Genomic DNA, 24,518 nt, shown 5'->3' with positions numbered 1-24,518 from the left:
TCTCTTTCTCTCCTGTTCTGCGCTCGCTTCTCCTGCAAGGAGAAAGAAGAGAACTTTGAGCGAGTGATGGAATGAGTGTAAGGGTTGTATGGGTTACATCTGCAGAGGGTGACTATGAGGGAGTGCCATGACATTGCCAAATGGCCTGTTTCTGTGGCGTTACTTTGTCGGATTGCATTAGGATGAGGGCGTCAGTGGTGGCTAGTCAGATGGGGATGTGAGTAGGTGCATAGACAGTGAGGCATGTGTGCACCTGCAAGGTAGGTTGGTGTGAGGAGTGACGTGCAGGAGTAGGCTTGGGGAGGCAGAGTAATTGGGTTGGGGTGGCACGCACATCAGGATGTAGTTGAATGTGGCATTGCACTCATCTTTCCTGACCTCATTAGATTATTAAATCTCTTCTGGCATTGAATCCAGGAGCGGCTGACAACACCCCAACTGCTCACTTCTTGGGCAATCTCCAGCCATGTCCTCTTGGTTTCTCTGGCTGCTCTTTTCCTGCCGCTGCCAGGGAATAGAACCTCCCTGCATGCTCTGATTCCCTGGACCAGGACTTCCAGGGAGGCATCCGAGAACCTGGGCACAGCCTTCTGTCGCTGTGACTCCATCTTTGCTTGCATCCACACAAATCTCTTTGTTATAGACCAATGGACACGTCTCCCAACCCACCTGTGTGCCTCCTCGAACAACCTTCAACTGTGATGTGTGCAAGGGTCCTTTAAATATCTGAGCTGAAAGCAAGGCAAAGAGCACTGAGAGCGGGAGCAGCAGCACAAAGAGCGCCAAGAGCAGGAGCAGCAGCATAAAGAGCGGCGAGAGCGGGAGCAGCGGCATAAAGAGCGCCGAGAGCGGGAGCAGCGGCATAAAGAGCGCCGAGAGCGGGAGCAGTGGTGAGAGCGGGAGCAGCAGTATAAAGAGCGGCGAGAGCGGGAGCAGTGGCATAAAGAGCGCCGAGAGCGGGAGCAGCGGCACAAAGAGCGCCGAGAGCGGGAGCAGCGGTATAAAGAGCGCGAGAGTGGGAGCAGCGGCACAAAGAGCACTGAGAGCGGTAGCAGTGGCACAAAGAGTGCTGAGAGCAGGAGCAGCAGCACAAAGAGAGGAAGCAGTGGTATAAAGAGCGCAAAAGCGGGAGCAGCAGCACAAAGTGCGCCAAGAGCGGGTGCAGTGGCACAAAGAGCGGCGAGAGTGGAAGCAGTGGCACAAAGAGCGCCGAGAGTGGGAGCAGCGGCATAAAGCGCCAAGAGCGGGAGAAGTGGCACAAAGAGCGCCGAGAGTGGGAGCAGCGGCATAAAGAGTGGGAGCAGCGGTATAAAGAGTGCCGAGAGCGAGAGAAGTGGCACAAAGAGCGGGAGCAGCAGCATAAAGAGTGCCGAGAGTGGGAGCAGCGGCACAAAGAGTGGGAGCAGCAGCATAAAGAGCGCCAAGAGCGGGAGCAGCGGTATAAAGAGCGCCGAGTGCAGGAGCAGTGGCACAAGGGAAGGAGCTGATTGGTAAGTAGCTGGTGAGTGTATTTTTTTTAAGTTTATAAGTTTATTTCTGCTAAGTTAGTTAATAGCCTATTAAATAGAGGGAAAGAGCTGATTGATGAGTAGCTGGGGAGTGTTTTTTGTTAAGTTTTAAGTTTATTTCTGCTGGGTTAGTTCTTCATCTATTAAATAGAGGCATGGCAGGGCAGCTCAGTTCTATGGAGTGCACTTCCTGTGCCATGTGGGAAGTCCTGGACGCTTCACGCAGCCTGGACGACCACATGTGCGGGAAGTGTCGCCAGCTACAGCAACTCGAGCTCCGGGTTGCATCCGCGAGGCTGAGAATTACGTGGATAGCATGTTTCTAGAGGTGGTCACCCTGCAGCTTAAGAGTATGCAGGCAGAGAGGGAATGGGTGACCGCTAAACAGAAGAGGAGGACCAGGCAGGTAGTACAGGAGTCCCCGGAGTGCATCGTGCTCTCCAACCAGTATTCTGTTCTGAGTACTGGTGAGGGCGATGGTTCCTCTGGGGAGTGCAGCCAGAGTCAAGTCCATGGCACCACGGGTGGCTCAGCTGCACGGGGGGGGCGGGGGAGGAAAAAGAGTGGAAGAGCAATAGTGGTAGGGGATTCAATAGTTAGGGGAGCAGACAGGTGTTTCTGCAGCTGTAGACGTGACTCCAAGATAGTATGTTGCCTCCCTGGTGCCAGGGTCAAAGATGTCACTGAGCGGCTGCAGGACACTCTGAGGGGGGAGGGTTAACAGCCAGAGGTCGTTGTCCATATCGGTATCAACGACATAGGCAGAAAGAGGGATGAGGGCCTGCAGGCAGAGTTTAGGGAGCTAGGAGAGAGTAGTAATCTCTGGATTACTCCCGGTGCCACGTGCTAGTGAGTACAGGAATAGGAGGATAGAACAGACGAATGCGTGGCTGGAGAGATGGTGCAGGAGGGAGGGCTTTAGATTCCTGAGGCATTGGGACCATTTCTGGGGAAAGTGGGAACTGTACAAGTCGGACGGGTTACACCTCAACAGAGCCGGAACCAATATTCTCGTGGGGAGGTTTGTTAGTGCTGTTGGGGAGGTTTTAAACTAGCTTGGCAGGGGGATGGGCACCAGCATATAGGAGTAGAAAAGAGGAATAAGGTGCATAAAAGAGTGATTGTGTTGGATAGTACTAGAGAAGATAGTACTAGAGGCGGTAGTAGTAACATATTAGATAGGAGCAGACGAAGAAAGATTATGAAAAATTCAAAAATGGGGTTAGAATGCATGTACGTAAACGCACAAAGTGTGGTGAATAAAGTTGGTGAGCTACAAGCACAATTAGTCGTGTGGCGATATGATGTTGTGGCAATAACGGAAACGTGGCTTAAAAATGGTGAGGACTGGGCACTTAATATTCAAGGGTATAAGGTGTTCAGAAAAGATAGGGAAGGGAAAAAGGGAGGTGGGGTGGCAGTGCTGATTAAGGAAGACATTGTAGTGTTGGAAAGGGAGGATGTTCTTGAGGGGACAAGGACAGAATCCATTTGGTTAGAATTGAGGAGCAAAAAGGGTATGATCACGCTATTGGGGGTATTCTTTCGGCCTCCAAATAGTGAAAGGGAGGTAGAGGAACAAATGTGTTCAGGAGAATTTCCTTGACCAATATGTTCTTGGCCCAACTAGGAAGGAGGCATTGCTGGATCTGGTGCTGGGGAATGAGGTGGGCCAGGTCAACCAAGTGTCTGTGGGAGAACACTTGGGTGCAAGTGATCATCTTATCATAAGATTTAGATTAGCAATGGAGAGAAGCAAGGAACAATCTAGAGTGGAACTTCTAAACTGTAATAGGGCTAACTTCAATGGGATGCGAAAGGATCTAGCCAGGGTAAAATGGAACCAAAGACTGACAGGAAAAACTGTAACGGAACAATGGGTGATCTTTAAGGAGGAGATGTTCCAAGTACAGGCTAGGTACATTGCAACAACAGGGAAGGGTAAGGGAACCAAAGCAAGGGCTCCTTGGATGATGAAGGAAATAGAGAAGATGATGAAACAAAAAAAGAGGGTGTATGATGCATGTCAGGTGAATTCTTCAAGGGAGAACCAGACCAAATACAATGGGCTGGATTTTGATTCAACACTCGGGAAGGAGGCGGGACTACAACTTTCGGGTTTTAGTCCCGCCTCCATCGACGTCCGGCCAATCCACGTGATTCTCCCTTGATTGACCTTGTTGAGCCCGCCTAGCGGGCTCAGCAGGCCAGTTAAGGGCCACCCGGCAACAGGTGACATCACAGACTGAAATTTCATCTGTCAAGAGATTTTGACAGTGTTTCACAGCTGCTTGAAGCTGTCAAACACTGACAGTCTGACTTCTAACCTGAGTCCTTCTACGCAGACTCAGTTAGAACTCTCACCAGCACTGAAAGCTGAAGGCTGTCACTTTTGACAGATCGCAGCCATTCAGCTTTCAGTGCCGGCTGAGTGATGGACTCCCGACGCCTAGAGGAAGAAAGGCTGTTAAGGTAAGTACAAGTAATTTAAACTTCTTTACACACTTTAGACACACCAAACACACTTACCTTTGCACTCATGCACCCATCACTTACCTGAACACCGACATCGCGACCCCTCCAACTCCTTCAACCCGATGGCCCGCCTGCTCTAACCTGGCGTGGTTTGGAGCCGTCGGGAATCCCACACGACACCCCTCAAAATAGGGATTAGGCTAAAAACTGCCTGTTAACTATCTGTTAACAGGCAGTTAATTGGCACTAATCCCTTCCTGCCTCGGGTCGGCGGGTCCCAGTGCAGGGCAGGTACCCGCCTCCTCTGAAACTTACGTGGAGGCGGGTTTTGGGCGGGATGGTGTCGGGACCCCCGAAATAGGGATTTTTGCCCCCCGCACGTCTAAAAGCCCGCCTCACGGCACACTGAAAATCTGGCCCAATAAGTTGAGAGGGGATGTGAAGACAAAAATAAGATTGGCAAAGAGAGAATATGAGAGTAGAATGGCAGTTAACATAAAAGGGAACCCAAAATTCTTCTACCGGCATGTAAACAGTAAGTGGGTAGTAAGAGGCAGGGTGAGGCCTATTAGAGACAAAGAAGGTGATATATGCTTAGAGGCGCAGGGCAAGGCTAGAATACTCAATGAGTACTTTGTATTGGTGTTTACTAAGGAGGTGGATGCTGACAAAATATCGGTAGAAGTAGAAAAGGTAGAAGCAATGGAAGGGGTGAAAATTGATAGACAGGATGTACTAGAAAGGCTAGGTATGCTTAGAGTGGATAAGTTGCCTGGTCCAGATGGCTTGCATCCCAGGTTGCTAAGGGAATTGGGGGAGGAGATAGCGGAAGAGCTTGCCATAATTTTCTGATCTTTCCTAGATGCGGGGGAGGTGCCTGAGGATTGGAAAGTGGCAAATGTGACACCATTGTTCAAGAAAGGGTGTAAGGACAATCCTCGTAACTACAGGCTGGTCAGTTTAACATCAGTGGTGGGTAAAGTTTTAGACACAATAATCAAGGAAAAAATTAACGGGCACTTGGCGAGGTTTAAGCTAATTAAGGAGCCAACACGGATTTGTAAAAGGCAGATCGTGTTTGACTAATGTAATTGAATTTTTTGATGAAGTAACAGAGAGGATTGATGAAGGGAATGCAATAGATGTTGTCTACATGGATTTTCGGAAGGCATTTGACAAAGTACCACACAGAAGGCTGGTTAATAAAATTGAGGCTCATGGAGCAGGTGGGTCAGTGGCAGCTTGGATAAGGAATTGGCTTAAGGACAGAAAACAGCGAGTTGTGGTAAATGGCTGTTTTTCAGACTGGAGGGTGGTAGACAGTGGTGTTCCCCAAGGGTCAGTGCTATATATATAAATGACCTGGATATTGGAATACACAGTAGAATTTCTAAATTTGCCGATGACACCAAACCTGAGGGTGTGGCAAACAGTGATGATGATACCAATCGACTGCAACAGGACATAGAAAGGCTAGCAGAATGGGCAGACTTGTGGCAGATGGAATTTAATAGAGAAGTGTGAGGTGATGCATTTTGGCAGATGGAACAGGGAGAGGCAATATACACTTAATGGCACAGTTTTAAAGAGTGTGCAGGGATAGAGGGACCTGGGAGTTAATATGCATAGGTCCCTGAAGGTGGCAGGGCATATTGAGAGAATGGTTAACAAAGCATATGGGATCTTGGGCTTCATAAATAGAGGTATTGAGTCCAAAATAGATAAGTTATGCTGAACCTTTATAAAGCGCTGGTTAGGCCACAACTGGAGTATTGCGTCCAGTTCTGGTCACCACACTTTAGGAAGGATGCGAAGGCCCTTGAGAGGGTGCAGAAGAGATTTACCAGAATAGTTCCGGGGATGGGGGATCTTAGCTACAAGGACAGGTTGGAGAAGCTGGATTTGTTTTCATTAGAGCAAAGGAGGCTGAGGGACGATTTGATAGAGGTGTACAAGATTATAACGGGTTTGGATAGGCTAGACGGGGAAAGGCTGTTCCCACTAGTTGATGGTTCAAGGACTAGGAGACACAGATTTAAGGTTTTGGGCAAGAGATACAGGGGGGATGTGAGGAAAAACTTTTTTACGCAGTGAGTGGTGATGACCTGGATACCGCTGCCGACGAAAGTGGTGGAAGCGGAGACACGCAATGTTTTGAAGGGGAGACTGGATAGGCACTTGAGGGAAATAAATTTGCAGGGCTACGGGGATAGAGCGGGGGAATGGGACTGACTGGATTGCTCTACAGAGAGCCGGCATGGACTCGATGGGCTGAATGGCCTCCTTCTGTGCCGTTGACTCTAGTCATCGGTGACATCATCAGACCCGCTCCAATTAATTGGCTGGGAAACCCGCATGACTGTTTCAGTTGATCCAGTTCAGTTAAACGAGCAGTGCAGAACGCGCTGTTTAAATCTTTGGGATGGCGACCCACTATCCAGCCGGCATGCACCTGCCCCCATTCTAAGGTAAAAATTACGGCCATTTTATTTCTTTACCTGTCCCATTATCACCTCTTTTTGCCTTGCACCATCATCTTTTTTGTCATTTAATCCCACCTACTTTCCACCCTATCACAAACCTTATTCTATGTTCTTTTCTCCCCGCCATCTCCCCTTTCCCTGGCTCTGTACTTGCTTAAAACAATTAAATCTCTAACTCCTTCCAGTTCTGACGAAAGGTCATCAACCTGAAACTCTGTTTCTGTCTCCACAGATGCTGCCTGAGCTGCTGAGTATTTCCAGCATTTTCTGTTCTTATTTCAGATTTTCAGCATTCACAGTACTATATTGCTTTTGTTATAGCCAGTTAATCTATATGGCTAGGACACTGGAAGAACTTGCTTTTCTTCAAATGGTGGCACAGGATATATTGTAGCCATTTGAAGAAGCAGATATCTTAACCCTTAATAGTGAACTGCATTGCCAGCTTAAATAAAAACAGAAAATGCTGGAAATACTCAGCAAGTCAGGCAGCATCTGTGGAGAGAGAAACAAAGTTAACATTTCAGGTCGATGAGCTTTCATCAGAACTGGAAAAGGTACAAATGTAATAAGTATTAAGCAAGTACAGAGGCAGGGAAAGGGAGGGGGAAGGAAAGAACAAACGGGAAGGTTTGTGATAGGGTGGAAGGCAGGAAAGATTAAATGACAAAAGGAATGATGGTGCAAGGTGTTGTGTATGTACCTTTAAGGGAAGAACTGGTTTTAGACTGCAGTACCGGCAGTGACCACCCCTGTATAAAAGGCCCTAGCAGGCTTCTGTATTTCAGTCTGACGTTGCCCTCCTGTTCAGTAAAGTACCTGTTAAACTGTTCTCCCGAAGTCCGTGTATTATTGAGGCGTGGACTTTACAGTGGCGACGAGTAAGTTCGAACTCACCTGCAGTGTGGCATCATCTCACGGGGATCTCGCCCTGAGAGGAGGTTTCTTGGAGGTCGTAGTCTGAGCAACGGGCGTCGACCGCGGGCAACCGCCCAAAGAATTCATCGGTGTTCGGAGAATTGCGGGAGAGACTGTGGAGAGCTGTGCTTGGCTCCCCAGTTAAGGTGTTCCAGCAAATCGTGCTGGTAGCAGGTAGTGCGCTGACCCTTCCGGACTGCGGCGGGCTCAAGCTTGATCGAGCGGCTCTACAAAACGGGCCGCGCAGCGTCGCCGGGAAAAGGAAACAAGAGAGAGAGAGGGTGGAGCGCACAGGGCGCGGTCGGTGCTCAAGAACCGGGCAGCGGAGAGAAAATAAATGGGGGAGAAGGAAAGCGAGACGCGCCGAAGCCGCGGGTCGCCGCCATTACCCCGCAGAACGCTAGGAGCAGCGTGGCAGCAAGGGGAAGAAGGAAAAGCGCGGGAGGCGCCATTTTATCCCGTTGGGGAAGAAGGAAAAGCGCGGGAGGCGCCATTTTATTCCATTGGGGAAGAAGAAAAAGCGCGGGAGGCGCCATTTTAAATCACCCAAGAAGCCGAAAAGTGGCAGTATCACTGCTTTCGACAACGAGGTAGAAGACTGGACCACGTATGTGGAAAGAATTGAAGTGTACTGCGAGGCAAATGAGGTGGCCGATGGAAAGAGGGCGTCGGTATTATTGAATTTGATGGGCGCGAGTACGTACGGCCTATTGCGGAATTTAATTACCCCAGCTAAACCAATGGAGAAAAGTTTTGAGGAGATTGTTAATACCTTACAGGAACACCTAAACCCTACACCACTGCTGATAGCAGGAAGATTCAAGTTCCATAAAAGAAACCAGCACAAAGATGAGAGCAATGCTGACTATCTTACGGAACTACGCAAGTTATCGAAGCACTGCCAGTTCGGAGCAGGACTGGCAGACACCTTGCGGGATAAGTTTGTCTGCGGGCTCCAGAGTGAAGGAACCCAGAAACAACTACTTTCAAAAAAGGACCTGATGCTAGAACAGGCTTTCAGCGTGGCAGTATCCTACGAAGCAGCAGCACGGGGAGCTGCGGAAATACAACAGAAACCACAAGAATACAGCGCTAACTAAATGGCATATGGAGCAGAAAAGTGCTATCGCTGCAGCAGAACAACCCATGAGCAGAAGGACTGCTGGTTTAAGGACAAAGTATGCAGGCAATGTGGAAAAATGGGACATATAGCAAGAGTCTGCAGGTCGGGAAAGAAAACCAACACGACAAGAACTACTAAGGAACAGTACAGGAAAGTAAAGAAACTGACAGACAGTAGTTCGGAAGATCAGGAGAGTGATAAGAACTCCGGGAGCAGGAGACTAAGTTGTCTAAAGTTACACAACGTGATCGCAAATGAAGATCACCGAACCATTTGGGTCACCCTCATGATAGCAGGGTCCCCAGTAAAGATGGAATTGGACACAGGATCAGCCCTAACTGTCATGAATCGACGAGACTATGAGCGGCTATTCTCACACATACCCTTAAAGGACACGTCCATTGTATTGAAGGCATACACGGGGCAAAAGGTCTACCCCAGAGGAAAAATAAGGGTGCCAGTTAAATATAACAGCAAGGAAACACAGAAACTATATATGTATATACTACGAGATGGAGGACCACCATTATTGGGACGTGAATGGATCCGAAAAATACAATTGGATTGGCATTCCATTCTGGCGCTAACTGTGACTGACAAAAAGGATGATGACGTCGCATCTGGACCTCTGTCACAAATTCTATCTGACGCGGAAGAGGTGTTCCAACAAGGACTTGGGACTCTAAAAGGAGCAAAGGCAACCATAAAGATTGAGGATAACGCAAACCCAAAATTTTTCAAGGCCAGACCGGTGCCATACGCGATCCGCCCAGCCGTTGAAGCTGAACTGGAGAGTCTGGAGCGTTCGGGTGTGCTGTCCAAGGTGGACTGGAGCGAGTGGGCCACACCCATCATTCCTGTAATGAAGAAAGCATTGAGCAGCACGCGTGGGGAGCCAAAGAAGATTCGCATCTGTGGGGACTTCAAGGTGACTGTGAACCCAGTCCTGCACACAGTACAGTATCCACTTCCGCGGATAGAAGATATTTTCGCCTCACTATCTGGAGGGAAACGTTTTACAAAGATTGATCTGGCCCAAGCGTATCTACAAATGGAGGTGGAAGAAGCATCTAGAAAATACCTCACGATAAACACTCACAAAGGCCTTTACCAGTACAATCGACTGGTATTCGGGGTAGCATCAGCCCCGGCTATTTGGCAGAGGGCAATGGAACAAGTCCTGCAAGGGATCCTGGGGACCCAGTGTTATTTGGACGACATCCTGGTTACGGGCGAAAATGACAATGAACTCCTTGCCAACCTGGAGCAGGTGCTCACGAGATTACAGGAATATGGGCTACGAGCCAACCGCCCCAAATGCGAGTTCTTCAGGAGACAAATCTCGTATTGTGGCCACATGATTGATGAGGAAGGGTTGCATAAGTCACCGGACAAGATTGAGGCTGTGGTCAAGGCGCCAGCACCGGAAAATGTGTCGCAACTGAGGTCGTTCCTCGGGTTGGTGAACTACTACCATAAGTTCTTGCCGAATTTATCTACAATTCTGCACCCACTGAACGCCCTGCTGCAAACTGGAGTGACATGGAAATGGAGTGATGAGTGTAAGCGTGCCTTTCAGGAATGTAAATTCCTAATCACTTCAAAAGAAGTATTGGCCCGCATGGGCAGAAATTCACCCTACTGACTGATCATCAGCCCCTGGTCTCCATTTTTAACCCAAAGAAGGGCGTTCCGGTGATGACGGCGCAACGGCTGCAAAGATGGTCACTTTTTCTAGGGGCACATCAGTACGACATAGAGTACAAGGGTACGAAACAGCATGGAAACGCTGATGGGCTGTCGCGCCTACCGTTGCCTACGGTAGAAGAAACACCGGCAGTGGACCCTGTTGAGATATTCCATGTGACCATAGTCGAATGTTTGCCTGTTACAAACTCGAGTATAGAGAAGGAAACCCGAAATGACCCGACCCTCTCTCGGGTCTACGATTTGACGGTGAAGGGATGGCCAGCATACGGCGACTAACTGTTGCCAGCATTCTCGCCAAGGAGAGAACAGCTGTCAGTGTGCCGGGGAACCTTGATGTGTGGATCCCGAGTGGTAATTCCACCCAAGTTGAGAGATAGAGTGCTCAATGAGCTTCATGAGGGTCATCTGGGAGGGGTAAAAATGAAGAGCCTAGCCAGGGCGTTTGTGTGGTGGCCAGGAATCGATAAAGAAATCGAGGATATGACCAAGAGATGCACAGGATGCCAGAAGGTCCAAAACGCTCCACCACAGGCCCCGCTACATCCACGGGAGTGGCCCTCATCTCCATGGCAACGGGTACACATTGATTTTGCTGGTCCATTTATGGACTCAATGTTTCTAATCGCTGTGGACGCCCATTCGAAATGGCCAGAGGTCATTAAAATGTCCTCCACCACCACGGAGAAAACTATTGCAGTCCTAAGGACCATCTTCGCCAGGAATGGGTTGCCAGAACAGATTTGCTCCGACAATGGGCCACAGTTTGTGTCTGAGGATTTCTGGAGGTTCCTGAAGAAAAATGGGGTGAAACATTACACATCTGCCCCATATCATCCAGCCACAAATGGATTGGCTGAGAGGTTTGTTCAGACCTTTAAAAAGGCCATAAAGGCAATGTATACAACACAAGGTGGATAGTTTCTTGTTTGCTTACCGGAATGCGACACATGCAGTAACCAACCAAGCTCCAGCCATACTGTTCTTCAACCGAAGGCTAAGATGTCGCCTGGATTTGCTCAAACCAAACATAAGACGAGATGTTGAGGATAAGCAATTCCAACACATAAATGAGAAGCCAACCTGGAGCTTCAAGGTAGGGCAACCAGTCTTGGCCCGCGACTACCGAACAGAAAAATGGCAGCCAGAAACGATATGCACACAGTAGGGACCACTAATGTACACAGTGGACGTTGGAGAGAGCATTGTGAGGCGCCATGCTGACCAGATTCTAGAGTCACAGGAACAAGCCAAACCCGTGCCACGAGAAGGTGCACTTGGTAATCAACCTGAAGTACAGATTGCGTCTACCTCAGAAGCAGTGGTATTGGAAGCTGATGAACCAACCAGTGACCATGAACCAGAATCAGCTTCGCCGCAAGAACAGGATACTCGAGAAAGGCGCTATCCAGTCAGGATCAGGAAGCCTCCTCAAAGACTGAACTTATAAATGATTATTTCAGTTGATGTATATAATATCCAGAAAGTTGTAATTAGTTATTATTTAGTTGTTAAATGAATGTTATGTACTGTTTATCTAAAAGGGGAGGAATTGTTGTGTATGTACCTTTTAAGGGAAGAACTGGTTTTAGACTGTAGTACCGGCAGTGACCACCCCTGTATAAAAGGCCCTAGCAGGCTTCTGTATTTCAGTCTGACGTTGCCCTCCTGTTCACTGGAGATGGAGCACGCGGTGTCCGCCGGCACGCTTGAGTATTTCCGCGACCGGTGGGCGCCGCGGGGACTGGAGTGCATTATCAACCCGGAAAACCAAATTTTAATTTGATTTGTTAAGTTTTAGTTGAACTTTTGTTTATTTACAGTCCAATTTGTTTTGGTTTTTTTTTTGTTGGGTCCAAACAAAAGAGTGCCCTCCTGTTCAGTAAAGTACCTGTTAAACTGTTCTCCCGAAGTCCGTGTATTATTGAGGCGCGGACTTTACACAAGGCAAAAGCGGATGGTAATGGGACAAGCAAAGAAACAAAAAATGGGTCTAGAGGAGATGTAAACGGGAATAGCAGAATCATTACCAACAGCTGCTGTCAGAAATAAAGGGGGCAGTGGTTATGATCTGAAATTGTTGAACTCAATGTTGAGTCCGAAAGGCTGTAAAATACCTAATTGAAAGATGATGTGCTGTTCCTTGAGCTTGCGTTGAGCTTCACTGGAACAGTGTAGGAGGCCGAGTGGTCAGAGTGGGAGTGGGGCGGAGAATTAAAATGACAGGCGAACAGAAGCTCAGGGTCACGCTTGCAGACTGAACGGAGGTGTTCCGCAAAGCAGTCACCCAATCTGCGTTTGGTCTCCCCAGTGTTGAGGACGCCGCACCGTCAGCAGCGAATACAGTATACTAAATTGAAAGAAGTACAGGTAAATCGCTGTTTCACCTGTAGGAGTTTTTGGGGCCGTGAACTGTGGGAAGGGAGGAGATAAAAGGGCAGGTGCTGCATCTCCTGGGCTTGCACAAGAAGGTGGGAAGGGGATGGGGTGCTGGAGGTGATTGAGGAGTGAACCAGGCTGCCATGGAAGGAATGGTCTCTTCAGAATGCAGAAAGTGGAGGGGAGGGGAAGATGTGTTTGGTGGTGGCATCACGCTGGTGATGGCGGAAATGGCGGAGGGTGATCTGTTGACTGTGGAGGCTGGTGGGGTGGAAGGTGAGGACAAGGAGAACCCTATCATGGTTCTGGGAGGGAGGGAAAGGGGTGAGAGCAGAAATACGGGAAATGGGATGGACACATTTGAGGGCTCTGTCAACCACAGTGGAGGGGAATCCTCGGTTGAGGAAAAAGGAAAACATATCAGAAGCACTGGTATGGAAGGTGGCATCGTCAGAACAGATGCAATGGAGACAGAGAAACTAGGAGAATGGATTAGAGTCCTTACAGGAAGTGGGGTGGGAGGAAGTGCAGTCAAGGTAGCTGTGGGACTCAGTGGGCTTATCGTGGATACTAGTCGATAGCCTATCCCCAGAAATGGAGATAGAGAAGATGAGGAAGGGAAGGGAGGAGTCGGAGATGGACCATGTGAAGGCGAGGAAGGGTGGAAATTGGAAACAAAGTTGATTAAATTTTTCAGTTCAGGGCAAGAGCAGGAAATGGCACCAATACAGTCATCAATGTACCAAAAAAAGAGGTGAGGGATGGGACCTGAGTAGGACTGGAACAAAGAATGTTCCACATATCCCACGAAAAGGCAGGCATAGCTAGGACACATATGGGTTCTCATAGCAACACCTTTTATTTGGAGGAAGTGAGTGGAGTTAAAGGAGAAGTTGTTCAATGTGAGAACAAATTTAGAAAGGCAGAGGAGGGTGGTGGTGGATGGGGACTGGTTGGGCCTCTGTTCAAGGAAGAAGCAGAGGGCCTTCAGGCCGCCCTGGTGTGGGGTGGAGGTGTAGAGGAATTGGATGTCCATGGTGAAAAAGAGACAATTGAGGCCAGCAAACTGGATACTGTTAAAGTGGTGGAGGGCATCAAAAGAGTCACGGATGTAGGTTGGAAGAGACCAGACAGGGGAGAAAAATGGAGTCAAGATAGGAAGAAATCAGTTCCGTAGGGCAAGAACAGGCTGAACCAATGGGTCTACCAGGGCAGTCCTGTTTGTGAATCTTCGAAAGGAGGTAGAAGCGGGCTGTGCGGGACTGGGGGACTATGAGGTTGGAGGCCGTGGAGGGAAATTCTCGAGAGGAGATGAGGTCAATGACAGTCTGGGAAATATTGGCTTGATGTTCAGTGTTGAGGTCATTGTCCATCTTTTGTTTCTTTACTTATCCCATTACCATCCCCTTTTGCCTTGCACCATCATCCCTTTTGTCATTTAATCTCTCCCGCCTTCCTCCCTATCACAGACCTTCCCTTTTGTTCTTTCCTCCCCTCTCCCTTTCCCTGTCTCTGTACTTGCTTAAAACCTGTTGCATCTCTAACGTTTTCCAGTTCTGATAGAACCCCATCGACCTGAAATGTTAACTCTATTTCTCTCTCCACAGATGCTGTCTGACCTGCTGAGTACTTCCAGCATTTTGGGGGGGAAATTTGGTATTGTGGCGGAGCCACTAAGGGACTCCGATCAATTGTATATAATTCCCTTTAACAATTTGTTAGCTACAGCCTGAGTCTGTATCTTTGTTTTTACTGTTTACATGTACAGAGCACGATCACTTTAATAGCGCGGGTAAACGCGATGATGTCACGCCGTCCACCACGTGATCCCCCACCAGCGGGAAAAACATGATGACGTCATGACGTCAGCCACGGGACCGCCCAAGCAGTCCTCGTGGAGCCTCCGAACTGACTAGACCTATATTCGATGTTCTCCTGTAATTATCCGTTAAACTCTGTTCGTTTTCATTAAACCTCGTTTGTTTAATCGCCTGAGTGGACCTCAGTCTTTGGATAGGAACTAGACATTCCTACAGTATCGCCCATTTTGGGGCGCTAATATCGGCCGGGCGTAAAGTTTAGCGCCCGGTGCTAATTATCACCTCCGACTGCAAAATTTGCCTCTATCGACCCGGAAGTGATTTGAGCGCTAAATCAGGCATTACACACCTCTCTTAAGGCGCAAACATCAGGGAGCGAGGCGCTACCTCAGAACGCTACCAAAGCGCAGGCGATGCCAATTACCATGGAAGCCAGACAGACTGGCACCATCCAGTTCTTAAAGGGGAGGGGCCATCTTGTTGGCTAGCCACGCCCTGCTCATTGCAGCCTTGAATCTCGGCCTGGAAAGACCTCAAAAGCAATTGTGCTGGAAGCACCAATGGATAGGCCCAGGGAAAGAGCTCGGTGCTTAGGAATCTCAAAAGTGGTGCTGAGGGCTAAAACTCCTTAGGACAGCATTAAAACCAAAAATTTTGTCGACAAGAAAAGGCAGGAATGTGCCTTTAAATAGCGCTCCCCCAGCCCCTTCCCGACTTGAAAACGTTCCCCTCTACCTGTCGTTCCTAGCAGCAGGCACTAAGGCAGGGGGCGCAACTCAATATCCGGTCCAGGGCACTACCAGGGCATTGCACGCTTGACTGACGTCACGATCTGCGGGTGCAGGAGATCGTGGCGGTAGTGTTTAGCGTCGCCGCAAAATGTCTGGTCAATTCGCGAGCAGCGCTAAAATCGCCGCGCTCGGGCGTTAAGTTCCTTGCGCCCCACTAGCGCCCCCCAGAGGCCCTAACCAACCAAGTTTTTTCCCCTTGGTATTTTAATTTCAGATGTCCAGTTCTCGCAGTATTTTGCTTTTGTGTCAGCTTAAATTCTGTACTTAAGTGTTCAAGTGGAGTTTGAACCTCAATATGATTAGATACAAAGCATGGGTTGGCAAACCTAACAGGGTAAAAAAAAATCCAAAATGTACCAGGGGAATAAAACCTTTACTTTCAAATTCTGAGTGTCTTTTTCAAAATAATTAAATATCACTTTGGAACAGAATATGTTAACAAGCAACAATGCTATATAAATTTGCTGAGGAAAACTGAAAACGCTCTTAAATTGGCTCAAAAGTCCCCAATAGTGGCATGTATGAAAAGGAGAGTCTTGGAGACTCCAGCAAGCACATTTAGGCCTCACTAAACACCTACAGCTCCAATAAGACAACAGATTAAATAGATTATAAACACCCCACTCATGAGTTATCTCAGTGGACTGTGTCACTTTGTACTTTAATGTATGTTACAATTTGGAAATAAAACACATCCTCAACATATATGTTGCTAAAATGGGTATAAAGTAGCACAAATTAATTCTGGATGAGAAAAAGAAAGGCTGAGGTGAGACTCTGCTGAACATACCTGTAGTTGGGGTTTACCACAATTACTTTGAAAATGTAAAAGCCATTGCGTTTTGCAAACACGATTCGGTTTGAGCTGCATCCACCCATAATCTGGTATTCAGCACCACCAGGCGTAATTGATGCTGCACCTGATTCGTGACAACTATGGAAATTCTTCAAAATGAAAACAAAATTAAGTTATTCAGAAATTCTCCAGTATATCAAAGAAATAAACAGCATGCTGGTGATCTTTAAGAAAATGCGCAGAAAAGTGGATCTCTATTATGATTAACAAAATCAATTAATAATCAACATATTTAATGCATTGAATGGTCCCAAAGGACAACTATAGTGCATAAGCACATGTGATGATGAGTAATTTTTTTTATTCGTTCATGGGATGTGGGCGTCACAGGCAAGGCCAGCATTTATTGCCCATCCCTAATTGCCCTTGAGAAGGTGGTGGTGAGCTGCCTTCTTGAACCATTGCAGTCAGTGTGGTAAATGTACTCCCACAGTGCTGTTAGGGAGGGAGTTACAGGATTTTGACCCAGCGACGATGAAGGAACAGGGATATATTTCCAAGTCAGGATGGTGTGTGACTTGGAGGGGAACTTGGAGGTGAAGGTGTTCTCATACGCCTGCTGCCCTTGTCCTTCTAGCTGGTAGAGGTCGCGGATTTGGGAGGAGCTGTCGGAGAAGCCTTGGCGAGTTGCTGCAGTGCATCTTGTAGATGGCGCACACTGCAGCCTTGTTGCGCTGGTGATGGAGGGAGTGAATGTTTAAGGTGGTAGGTGGGGTGCCAATCAAGCGGACTGCTTTGTCCTGGATGGTGTCGAGCTTCTTGAGTGCTTTTGGAGCTGCACTCACCCAGGCAAGTGGAGAATATTCCATCACACTCCTGCTTTGCAGATGGTGGAAAGGTTTTGGGGAGTCAGGAGGTGAGACACTCATCGCAGAATGCCCATCCTCTGGCCCACTCTTGTAGCCACAGTATTTATATGGCTGGTCCAGTTAAGTTTCTGGTTAATGGTGACCCCCAGGATGTTGATGGTGGGGGATTCGGCGATGGTAATGCCGTTGAATATCAAGGGGCGGTGGTTAGTGTAGTGTATGTACCCGTCTATCTTTAAGGGAACTATTGAATGTAACCGTTCACCTTTAAGGGAACTACTTTAGGTGTGGCACTATTTGTTTGGCTTCTGTATACTGTAATACCGATAGTGACCACACCAGTATATAAGTGTTGTGCCAGGAGTTATTGGGCAGATTCGCCCGGACCTTCGAATAGTAAAGACCTGTTTTGTTTGTTACTTCTGAAGTCTGTGTATTTATTAACTGCACAACCCACAGACTTTACAGTTAGACTCTCTCTTGTTGGAGGTAGTCATTGCCTGGCACTTGTGTGGCGCGAATGTACTTGTCACTTATCAGCTCAAGCCTGAATGTCATCTTGCTGCATGCGGGCATGCACTGCTTCATTGTTTGAGGAGTTGCAAATGGAACTGAACACTGTGCAACCATCAGCGAACATCGCCTGTTCTGACGTTATGATGGAGGGAAGGTTATTGATGAAGCAGCTGAGGGAAAGTCATTGATGGTTGGGCCTAGGGCACTGTCCTGAGGAACTCCTCTGCAATATCCTGGAGCTGAGATGATTGATCTCCAACAACCACAACCATCTTCCTTTGTGCTAGGTATGACTCAAGCCAGTGGAGAGTATTCCCCCTGATTCCCATTGACTTCAATTTTACTAGGGCTCCTTGATGCCATACTTGGTCAAATGCTGCCTTGATGTCAAGGGCAGTCACTCTCACTTCACCTCTGGTATTCAGCTCCTTTTTCCATATTTGGATCAAGGCTGTAATGAGGTCTGGAGCCGAGTGGTCCTGGCAGAACCCAAACTGAGCATCAGTGAGCAGGTTATTGTTAAGTATGTGTATTGTATTGAACAATTAACACAAAGACTTAAACGTATAACTCAAACAGGTCTTTACTGGTTGGAGGTAGGGACTATACATAGGTCTTTACTTCATGCCCACAGGCGGGAACTGAGGGGAGATCAGTACCCACAGTACTATTTATACCCCTATGGCCAGGAGTGGTACTGCGTATCACTACGCCCAACAAGTAGTGCAGTCCTGTCCATAGGTTCAAAGTAGCACACATATTACATACACAACATTCCTCCCTTCCTAGCTTTACAGTCATCTCCCCATTTAACATAACGTAATAACATATATACATATATAACTTCAGGTTTACATAACAGAATAACATAGATACATAGATAACTTCATGTCAAAACAGATCACAGATTCAGTCTCTGCGGAAAACAGTTCACAGATTCAATCTCTGTGGTGGAGTCGGTTCATGTTGCTGGAGTGACTCATTCAATAGTCCTTCCATGGATTTAACAGTTTGAACTTCCGAACTGAATTGGCTCCGTTCGGAGGGACCACGTGTGTGATCTGGTAGAGGTAATAATGGTTCAGATGGGTCATCTTCTGTTTCGACTTTTCCTTTTCTGCTTCTTGGAGACTCTCTGGGCTCCACTGTCAGCTGCCAGCTGCATGCGCAGTTCCTCCTTCTCTCCCTCCTTTTTCCGTAGTAGAGCCACCTTCTCCCGATGTTCCGTAGACTTTCGGTGCTCCTCCATGATTTCTGTATGGTGGGAGTCGAAGTTACAAGTTGGGCAGGACAGGACATAGTAATATTCGGTGTCGTCCTGATCTAGGCCAGCGAGAGGGTCTTCTATTTCCTCCATACCCAGCTGGGCGTTAGCCAGCTTTTGTTCCAAGTCCAGACATCTTTCCTGAAGAGACTTCTTCATGCGTACCTCTTCATCCAGCTTTTTCTGGGCTTTCAGCAAGTCGTTTACTAATGACCTCATTTGAGATTTTACTACTTCAACTTCTTTTGGAGATTGATTGATCGGACTATTCAATCCCTCTACCGGAGCAGCTGTTTCAGCGGTCTGTTGTTCTACGTTGACGTGAGTCAGCGTACTTTTGGCATCCAAGGGCTGCTCTGTTGCAGTCGTTTCAGTCTGTGTTGCCACCTCAGCTCTTCCAATAACCTTTGAGAGCTCCGAACCCCTTTCGTTTGAATATTGAAGTTCGTGTTCAAGTTTTTCCCATTTCAGAGTCCTGTCCTTCAGCATATGCAGGAGTTGGCTGACCGTTAACTCCTCTGACATCAGACGTTTTGTGTGCTCCTGCTCCATTTTCTCCATCAGCTGCTTCTGTTGTCTTTCCAGATTCTCCAACTCTATATCAAAGAACTCTTTCGTTGCATTCAACTCTTGCTCACAACGGCGAAGCATTTGTTCTAATTGCTGTTGTAGTTTGAAATGGAGTTGAGTTCGAGCCCGGTGTCCCTCAGAAATGGGCACATCAGTAGACTTGCCAGACTCAGAATCCACAGTTAAACTATGTTGTTGTTGCTCAGTGGAATTCTGTGCTGAAACTTTGTCTTTTGCACCTGAGTTGGGCTTACCATCATCCGTTCCAGAGTCTGGGCCGACTATCTTCACCGAGTTCTCACTCGTTATTGTTTGTAGGAAATGCCAGTCCATATTCATTTTCCTAATCCACTCCCGTCCTAGTAGTGGAGAACCTCCTTCAGATATCACATATAAGTCCATTATTTGACTGTCTTCGCCCTTGTGGACCACTGCAACCTCTATTTTCCCGATGGGGTACACTCTTTGCCCCGTGTATGTTTTCAATATAATCCCCGTATCCTGTAGGGGAATATGTTGGAATAACTTTCCGTAATCTTTCTTATTTATGACCGTCAATGCCGATCCAGTGTCCAATTCCAGTTTTACTTGGACTCCTTCTATCTGACGAGTGACCCAAATTGTCTGGAGGTCTGCACCCTTACCAGCGTTGAGTACTCTTAAGCTAGCCAGTTCATTACAGCTTAAGCTAGCCAGTTCATTACTGCTAGCGTCTGAATCGGACTCCTGTTCGGTCACCTTGTGTACCTTTGCGTATTTTCCTTGCGGTGACTTCTTGTTGCTGGTCTTCTTCCCTGACCTGCATACTCTAGCTATATGTCCAAGCCTACCACAAGTTCTACATTCTTGGTTTTTAAACCAACACTGGTTCTGATCATGCGTTGTCTTTCCACAACGATAACATTTGCCAGAACTCACACCCAATTTGTGTGCACTGAGCTCCGGTGACCGTAGCTGCATTACTGCCGTGCCTCTTGCTGCGGCTTCGTGTGCTGCTGCCATAGTGACCGCCTTCTCAAGCGTCAGCTCATTCTCCTCGAGCAGTCGCTTTTGTGTATCCTGTTTAAATAAACCACACACAAATTTGTCTCGAAGTGCCTCTGTCAGTCCCGTTCCAAACTGGCAATATTTCGCTAATTTACGCAATTCCAGCAAATAATCAGCATTGTTTTCATGCTGTAGCTGCCTTCTGTCGTAAAATTTAAACCGTTCCGCTAGCATCAGCGGCGTGGGGTTTAGATGATCTTTCAGGACAGTAACAATCTCATCGAACGTCTTATCCGCCGGTTCATCTGGTGATAACAGGTGTTTCAATTGCCCGTATGTCTTCGCACCCATTAAATTTAATAATGTTAAAGCTTTATCTTGGTCATGAATTTTATTGGCCTTACAATAATTTTTTACTCTTTCAACATATATGGCCCAATCTTCGAGGTCACTATCAAAGGTGCTAATATTCCCGTGTTTAGGCATTGTAGATTTGCAATTTCTCAGATTTTATTTTGTTTACTTGTTATCAAAGATGGCGGCTTCCCGCTCTTGCCGTCGTCCTCCGCCCACAAAATGGCGGTTTTCCCACGCTTGGCGGTCTTCACCCGTCCCCCGACGCCGTCTCCCTTCAGCCCCCGAGTGCGGCCCTTATCTTTGGTTCCGATCGCTGGCCCGCGCTGCGCCTCGCACTTGAAGCGGCTCCCGGCCTCTGGCTCACCCGCTCGCGCGGCTCTTGCTTGCTCGCTCCCTCCCGGACTCTGGCTTACCCGCTCGCGCGTTTCACCGCGGCTCTTATCAGGGATTGCGATCGCCCTTATCTTCTCCAACTTCCCCAGCCCTGTCTTTGCAGCCAACACTGCACGGCTTACCCCACCACCTAGGTTGAACAAGGAAACTGCAGAAAGACTTCTGTCAGTCGCTGGAAGCTGTCAGGATGTTTGCTGCACTCCAGTGCTCAGTCGCTGATGGAGGCTTCAGAGTCCTAAAGCCTGTCGCTTCTAGTGGGGTGGTGATGTTTGAAACCTCTCTTCAACTGCCGCAGGGTAAGAACCTGACTCGTCGCCAGTGTTAAGTATGTGTATTGTATTGAACAATTAACACAAAGACTTAAACGTATAACTCAAACAGGTCTTTACTGGTTGGAGGTAGGGACTATACATAGGTCTTTACTTCATGCCCACAGGCGGGAACTGAGGGGAGATCAGTACCCACAGTACTATTTATACCCCTATGGCCAGGAGTGGTACTGCGTATCACTACGCCCAACAAGTAGTGCAGTCCTGTCCATAGGTTCAAAGTAGCACACATATTACATACACAACAGTTATTGGTGAGTAAGTGCCGCTTGGTAGCACTGTCAACGACACCTTCCATCACTTTGCTGATGATTGAGAGTAGACTGATGGGGTGGTAATTGACTGGATTGAATTTGTCCTGCTTTTTGTGAACAGGACATATCTGGGCAGTTTTCCAAATTGTCAGATAGATGGCAGTGTTGTAGCTGTACTGGAACAGCTTGGTTAGAGGCTAGTTCTGGAGCACAAGCCTTCAGTATGACAGCCAGGATGTTGTTGGGGCCCATAACCTCTTCTGTATCCAGTACTCTCAGCCGTTTCTTGATATCACGTGGAGTGAATCGAATTGGCTGAAGACTGGCTTCTCTGATGGTGGGGACCTCAGGAGGAGATCGAGCTGGATCATCTACTCGGCACTTCTGGCGAAGATGGTTGCAAACGCTTCAGCCTTGTCTTTTGCACTCATGTGCTAGGCTCCACCATTATTGAGGATGGGGATGTTCATGGAGACTCCTCCTCCCATTAGTTGTTTAATTGTCCACCACCATTCACGACTGGATGTAGCAGGACTGCAGAGCTTTGATCTGATCCGTTGGTTGTGGGGTGCTTAACTCTATAGTATGCTGCTTCCGCTGTTTATCATGCACGTAGTCCTGTGTTGGCACCTTATTTTTAGGTACACCTGGTGCTGCTCCTCATTGAACCAGGGTTGGTCCCCTGGCTTGATGGTAATGTTAGAGTGAGGGATATGCCAGGCCATGAGGTTACAGATTATGGTGGAATATAATTCTGCTGCTGCTGATGTCCCAGTTTTGAGCTGCTAGATCTGTTCTGAATCTATTCCATTTGGCATGGTGGTAGTGCCACACAATACGATGGAGGATGTCCTCAGTGTGAAGTCAGGTCTTCGTCTCCACAAGGACTGTGCGGTGGTCACTGCTACTAATACTGTCATGGACAGATAGATCTGCAACAGGTAGATTGTGTTCGTTCTTTCACCATCTGCCGCAAGCCCAGTCTGGCAGGTATGTCCTTCAGGACTCAGCCAGCTCGGTCAGTAGTGGTGCTACTGAGCCACTCTTGGTGAGGGACATTGAAGTCCCCCACCCAGAGTACGTTCTGTGCCCTGGCTACCCTCAGTGCTTATTCCAAATGGTGTTCAACAGGGAAGAGCACTGATTCATCAGCTGAGGGAGGGCGGTAGGTGGTAATCAGCAGGAAGTTGATAGTCTCTCACATAACATTACAGTTGAAAATAATGCAACACATCTGGGTACTTGAGTTAAAACCTGCAGAAATCTGTGGGGTTTGGTTGAAGTTAATGTGGCATTTTTCTATTTTTCCATCACATATTTCATCAGTAAATAACTTTTGCTCTACTTTTTTTTTAAATTTACACAGAAACTATTCACTTATCTACAGGAATTCCTGTATTTAGCATAAAAGATGTGTTAAGTTGGACACATATAGAAATGGTAACAGTGCCAGATCAGCATAGTTGATTTATATTGGGGGAAGATTTTCTCTGTGTTCCCTATTTTTATCTGGCTCATTCCAAAATGGCTGCCTCATGTTTCTGAATCTAAAATGGTATCACAAATTCAATGTGACATTCAGATTAAGCTACAAGATAACTAAGTATCTGGGGCACTAATTCTTAATTGTTCAGCAAAATATCAAAGAAACTCCACTCATGTGTTTTGACTTATGGACTGCTACTTGTTCTGGCCCTGACCTGGCAATGCTTACCAGTAAAATTAATAGAAATTATAGGAATTTTTGTTAAACAGCACCACTATTCTGAACCATCAAATTCAGCTGCATTTGCGAGATGTGTTCCAATTTGGAGCCATGCACAGTATATTAACGAGAACAGCATTTGCAAGAGACTGTTTCTGCCTAAGCTGCATGACTTTATCTAGACAAGAATGTGGCTTCAGAAGCCATGTGATAACTCCAGTGCCACACTAGTTCTTTAATGAGACTTAAAATAAATGCAAAGAAACAAAAAAACCTAAAAATAATTACAGGCACATCCACAATGAAACACAAAAATAAACATTTTTACAAATCCCTCCAAAATAACACAAACAAATCAAACGTGTTCATTCATTATGCACATATTATAAGGTAGATCTTACAATTCTTCAATCTAAGAAACGTTTTAATCTAGAAAACATAAAGGAGGCAAAATTAGGCTCTTACTAGGCCTCTTGAACTACAAAAATAGTGTTGGTGATGCGTGCACACACTTCCGATGGGAGGTTCATGGGACTCATTTTTTTGTAAAGGGGTTTGCACGTGCGCAGCTAACGCCCGCTGGTAGCATGCAGAGCAGGTAGATCATGACGTCAATCAACATGTAACGCTGATTTAACGCCAGTGCTGCCATTTTGGAGCTGAACATGACATTAAACGGCATAAAGGACCCTCCACCAATGCTATTCAAAGGGATCATCAACTACTTGCAGGTTAGTTGCTGGATTGTTTCTTCTGGCTGTTGCTGCAATTCTATGCCTTTTGGGTGCTTTTCCAGACTTGTTTAAAGTTTCAATAGTCTATAGAGAGTGGTCTGGCTGATGCTGAAGTACTTTGTTGGTGACTTAAATGCTTCCAGATATGGGTGGCCTATTGGGGCTTCCTCTTGGCATTGAGCATGACTGGGAAAATGAGCAGAGGCCAAATATTCACCACCCTCTGAGTGAAGAAATTTCTCCTCATCTCGGTCTTAAATGACTGACCCTTTATTCTGAGACTGTGACCCCTGGTTTTAGACTCCCCAGCCAGCGAAACATCCTCCCTGCATCTACCCTGTCAAGTCCGGTAAGAATTGTGTATGTTTTCAATGAGATCACCTCTCATTCTTCTAAACTCTATAGGCCTAGTGTACTCAATCTCTCCTCATAGGACAATCCCCCCATCCCAGGAATCAGTCTGGTGAACCTTTGTTGCACTCCCTCTATGGTAAGTATATCCTTCCTTAGGTAAGGAGACCAAAGCTGTACACAATACTC

General features: G+C 47.3%; 1 protein-coding gene across 1 annotated transcript in view; it reads right to left on the bottom strand.

Moving 5' to 3' along the window:
• Positions 1 to 24,518, bottom strand: part of LOC147108257 (la-related protein 6-like) — a 121,732-nt gene that overhangs the window by 74,670 nt on the left and 22,544 nt on the right. Inside the window, exon 3 of the mRNA XM_086004806.1 lies at positions 15,995 to 16,149. Coding sequence (XP_085860932.1) covers positions 15,995 to 16,075 — 81 coding nt within the window. The 5' untranslated portion in view covers positions 16,076 to 16,149. The remainder of the gene's footprint in view (positions 1 to 15,994; positions 16,150 to 24,518) is intronic.

The sequence above is a fragment of the Somniosus microcephalus genome, chromosome 13 (assembly GCF_052327205.1).
Source record: "Somniosus microcephalus isolate GS21.2 chromosome 13, FLI_Smic_1.0, whole genome shotgun sequence".
NCBI classification, from domain to species: domain Eukaryota; kingdom Metazoa; phylum Chordata; class Chondrichthyes; order Squaliformes; family Somniosidae; genus Somniosus; species Somniosus microcephalus.
Note: the sequence above shows the minus strand (reverse complement) of the source record. Positions and strands in the feature narration are given on the sequence as shown.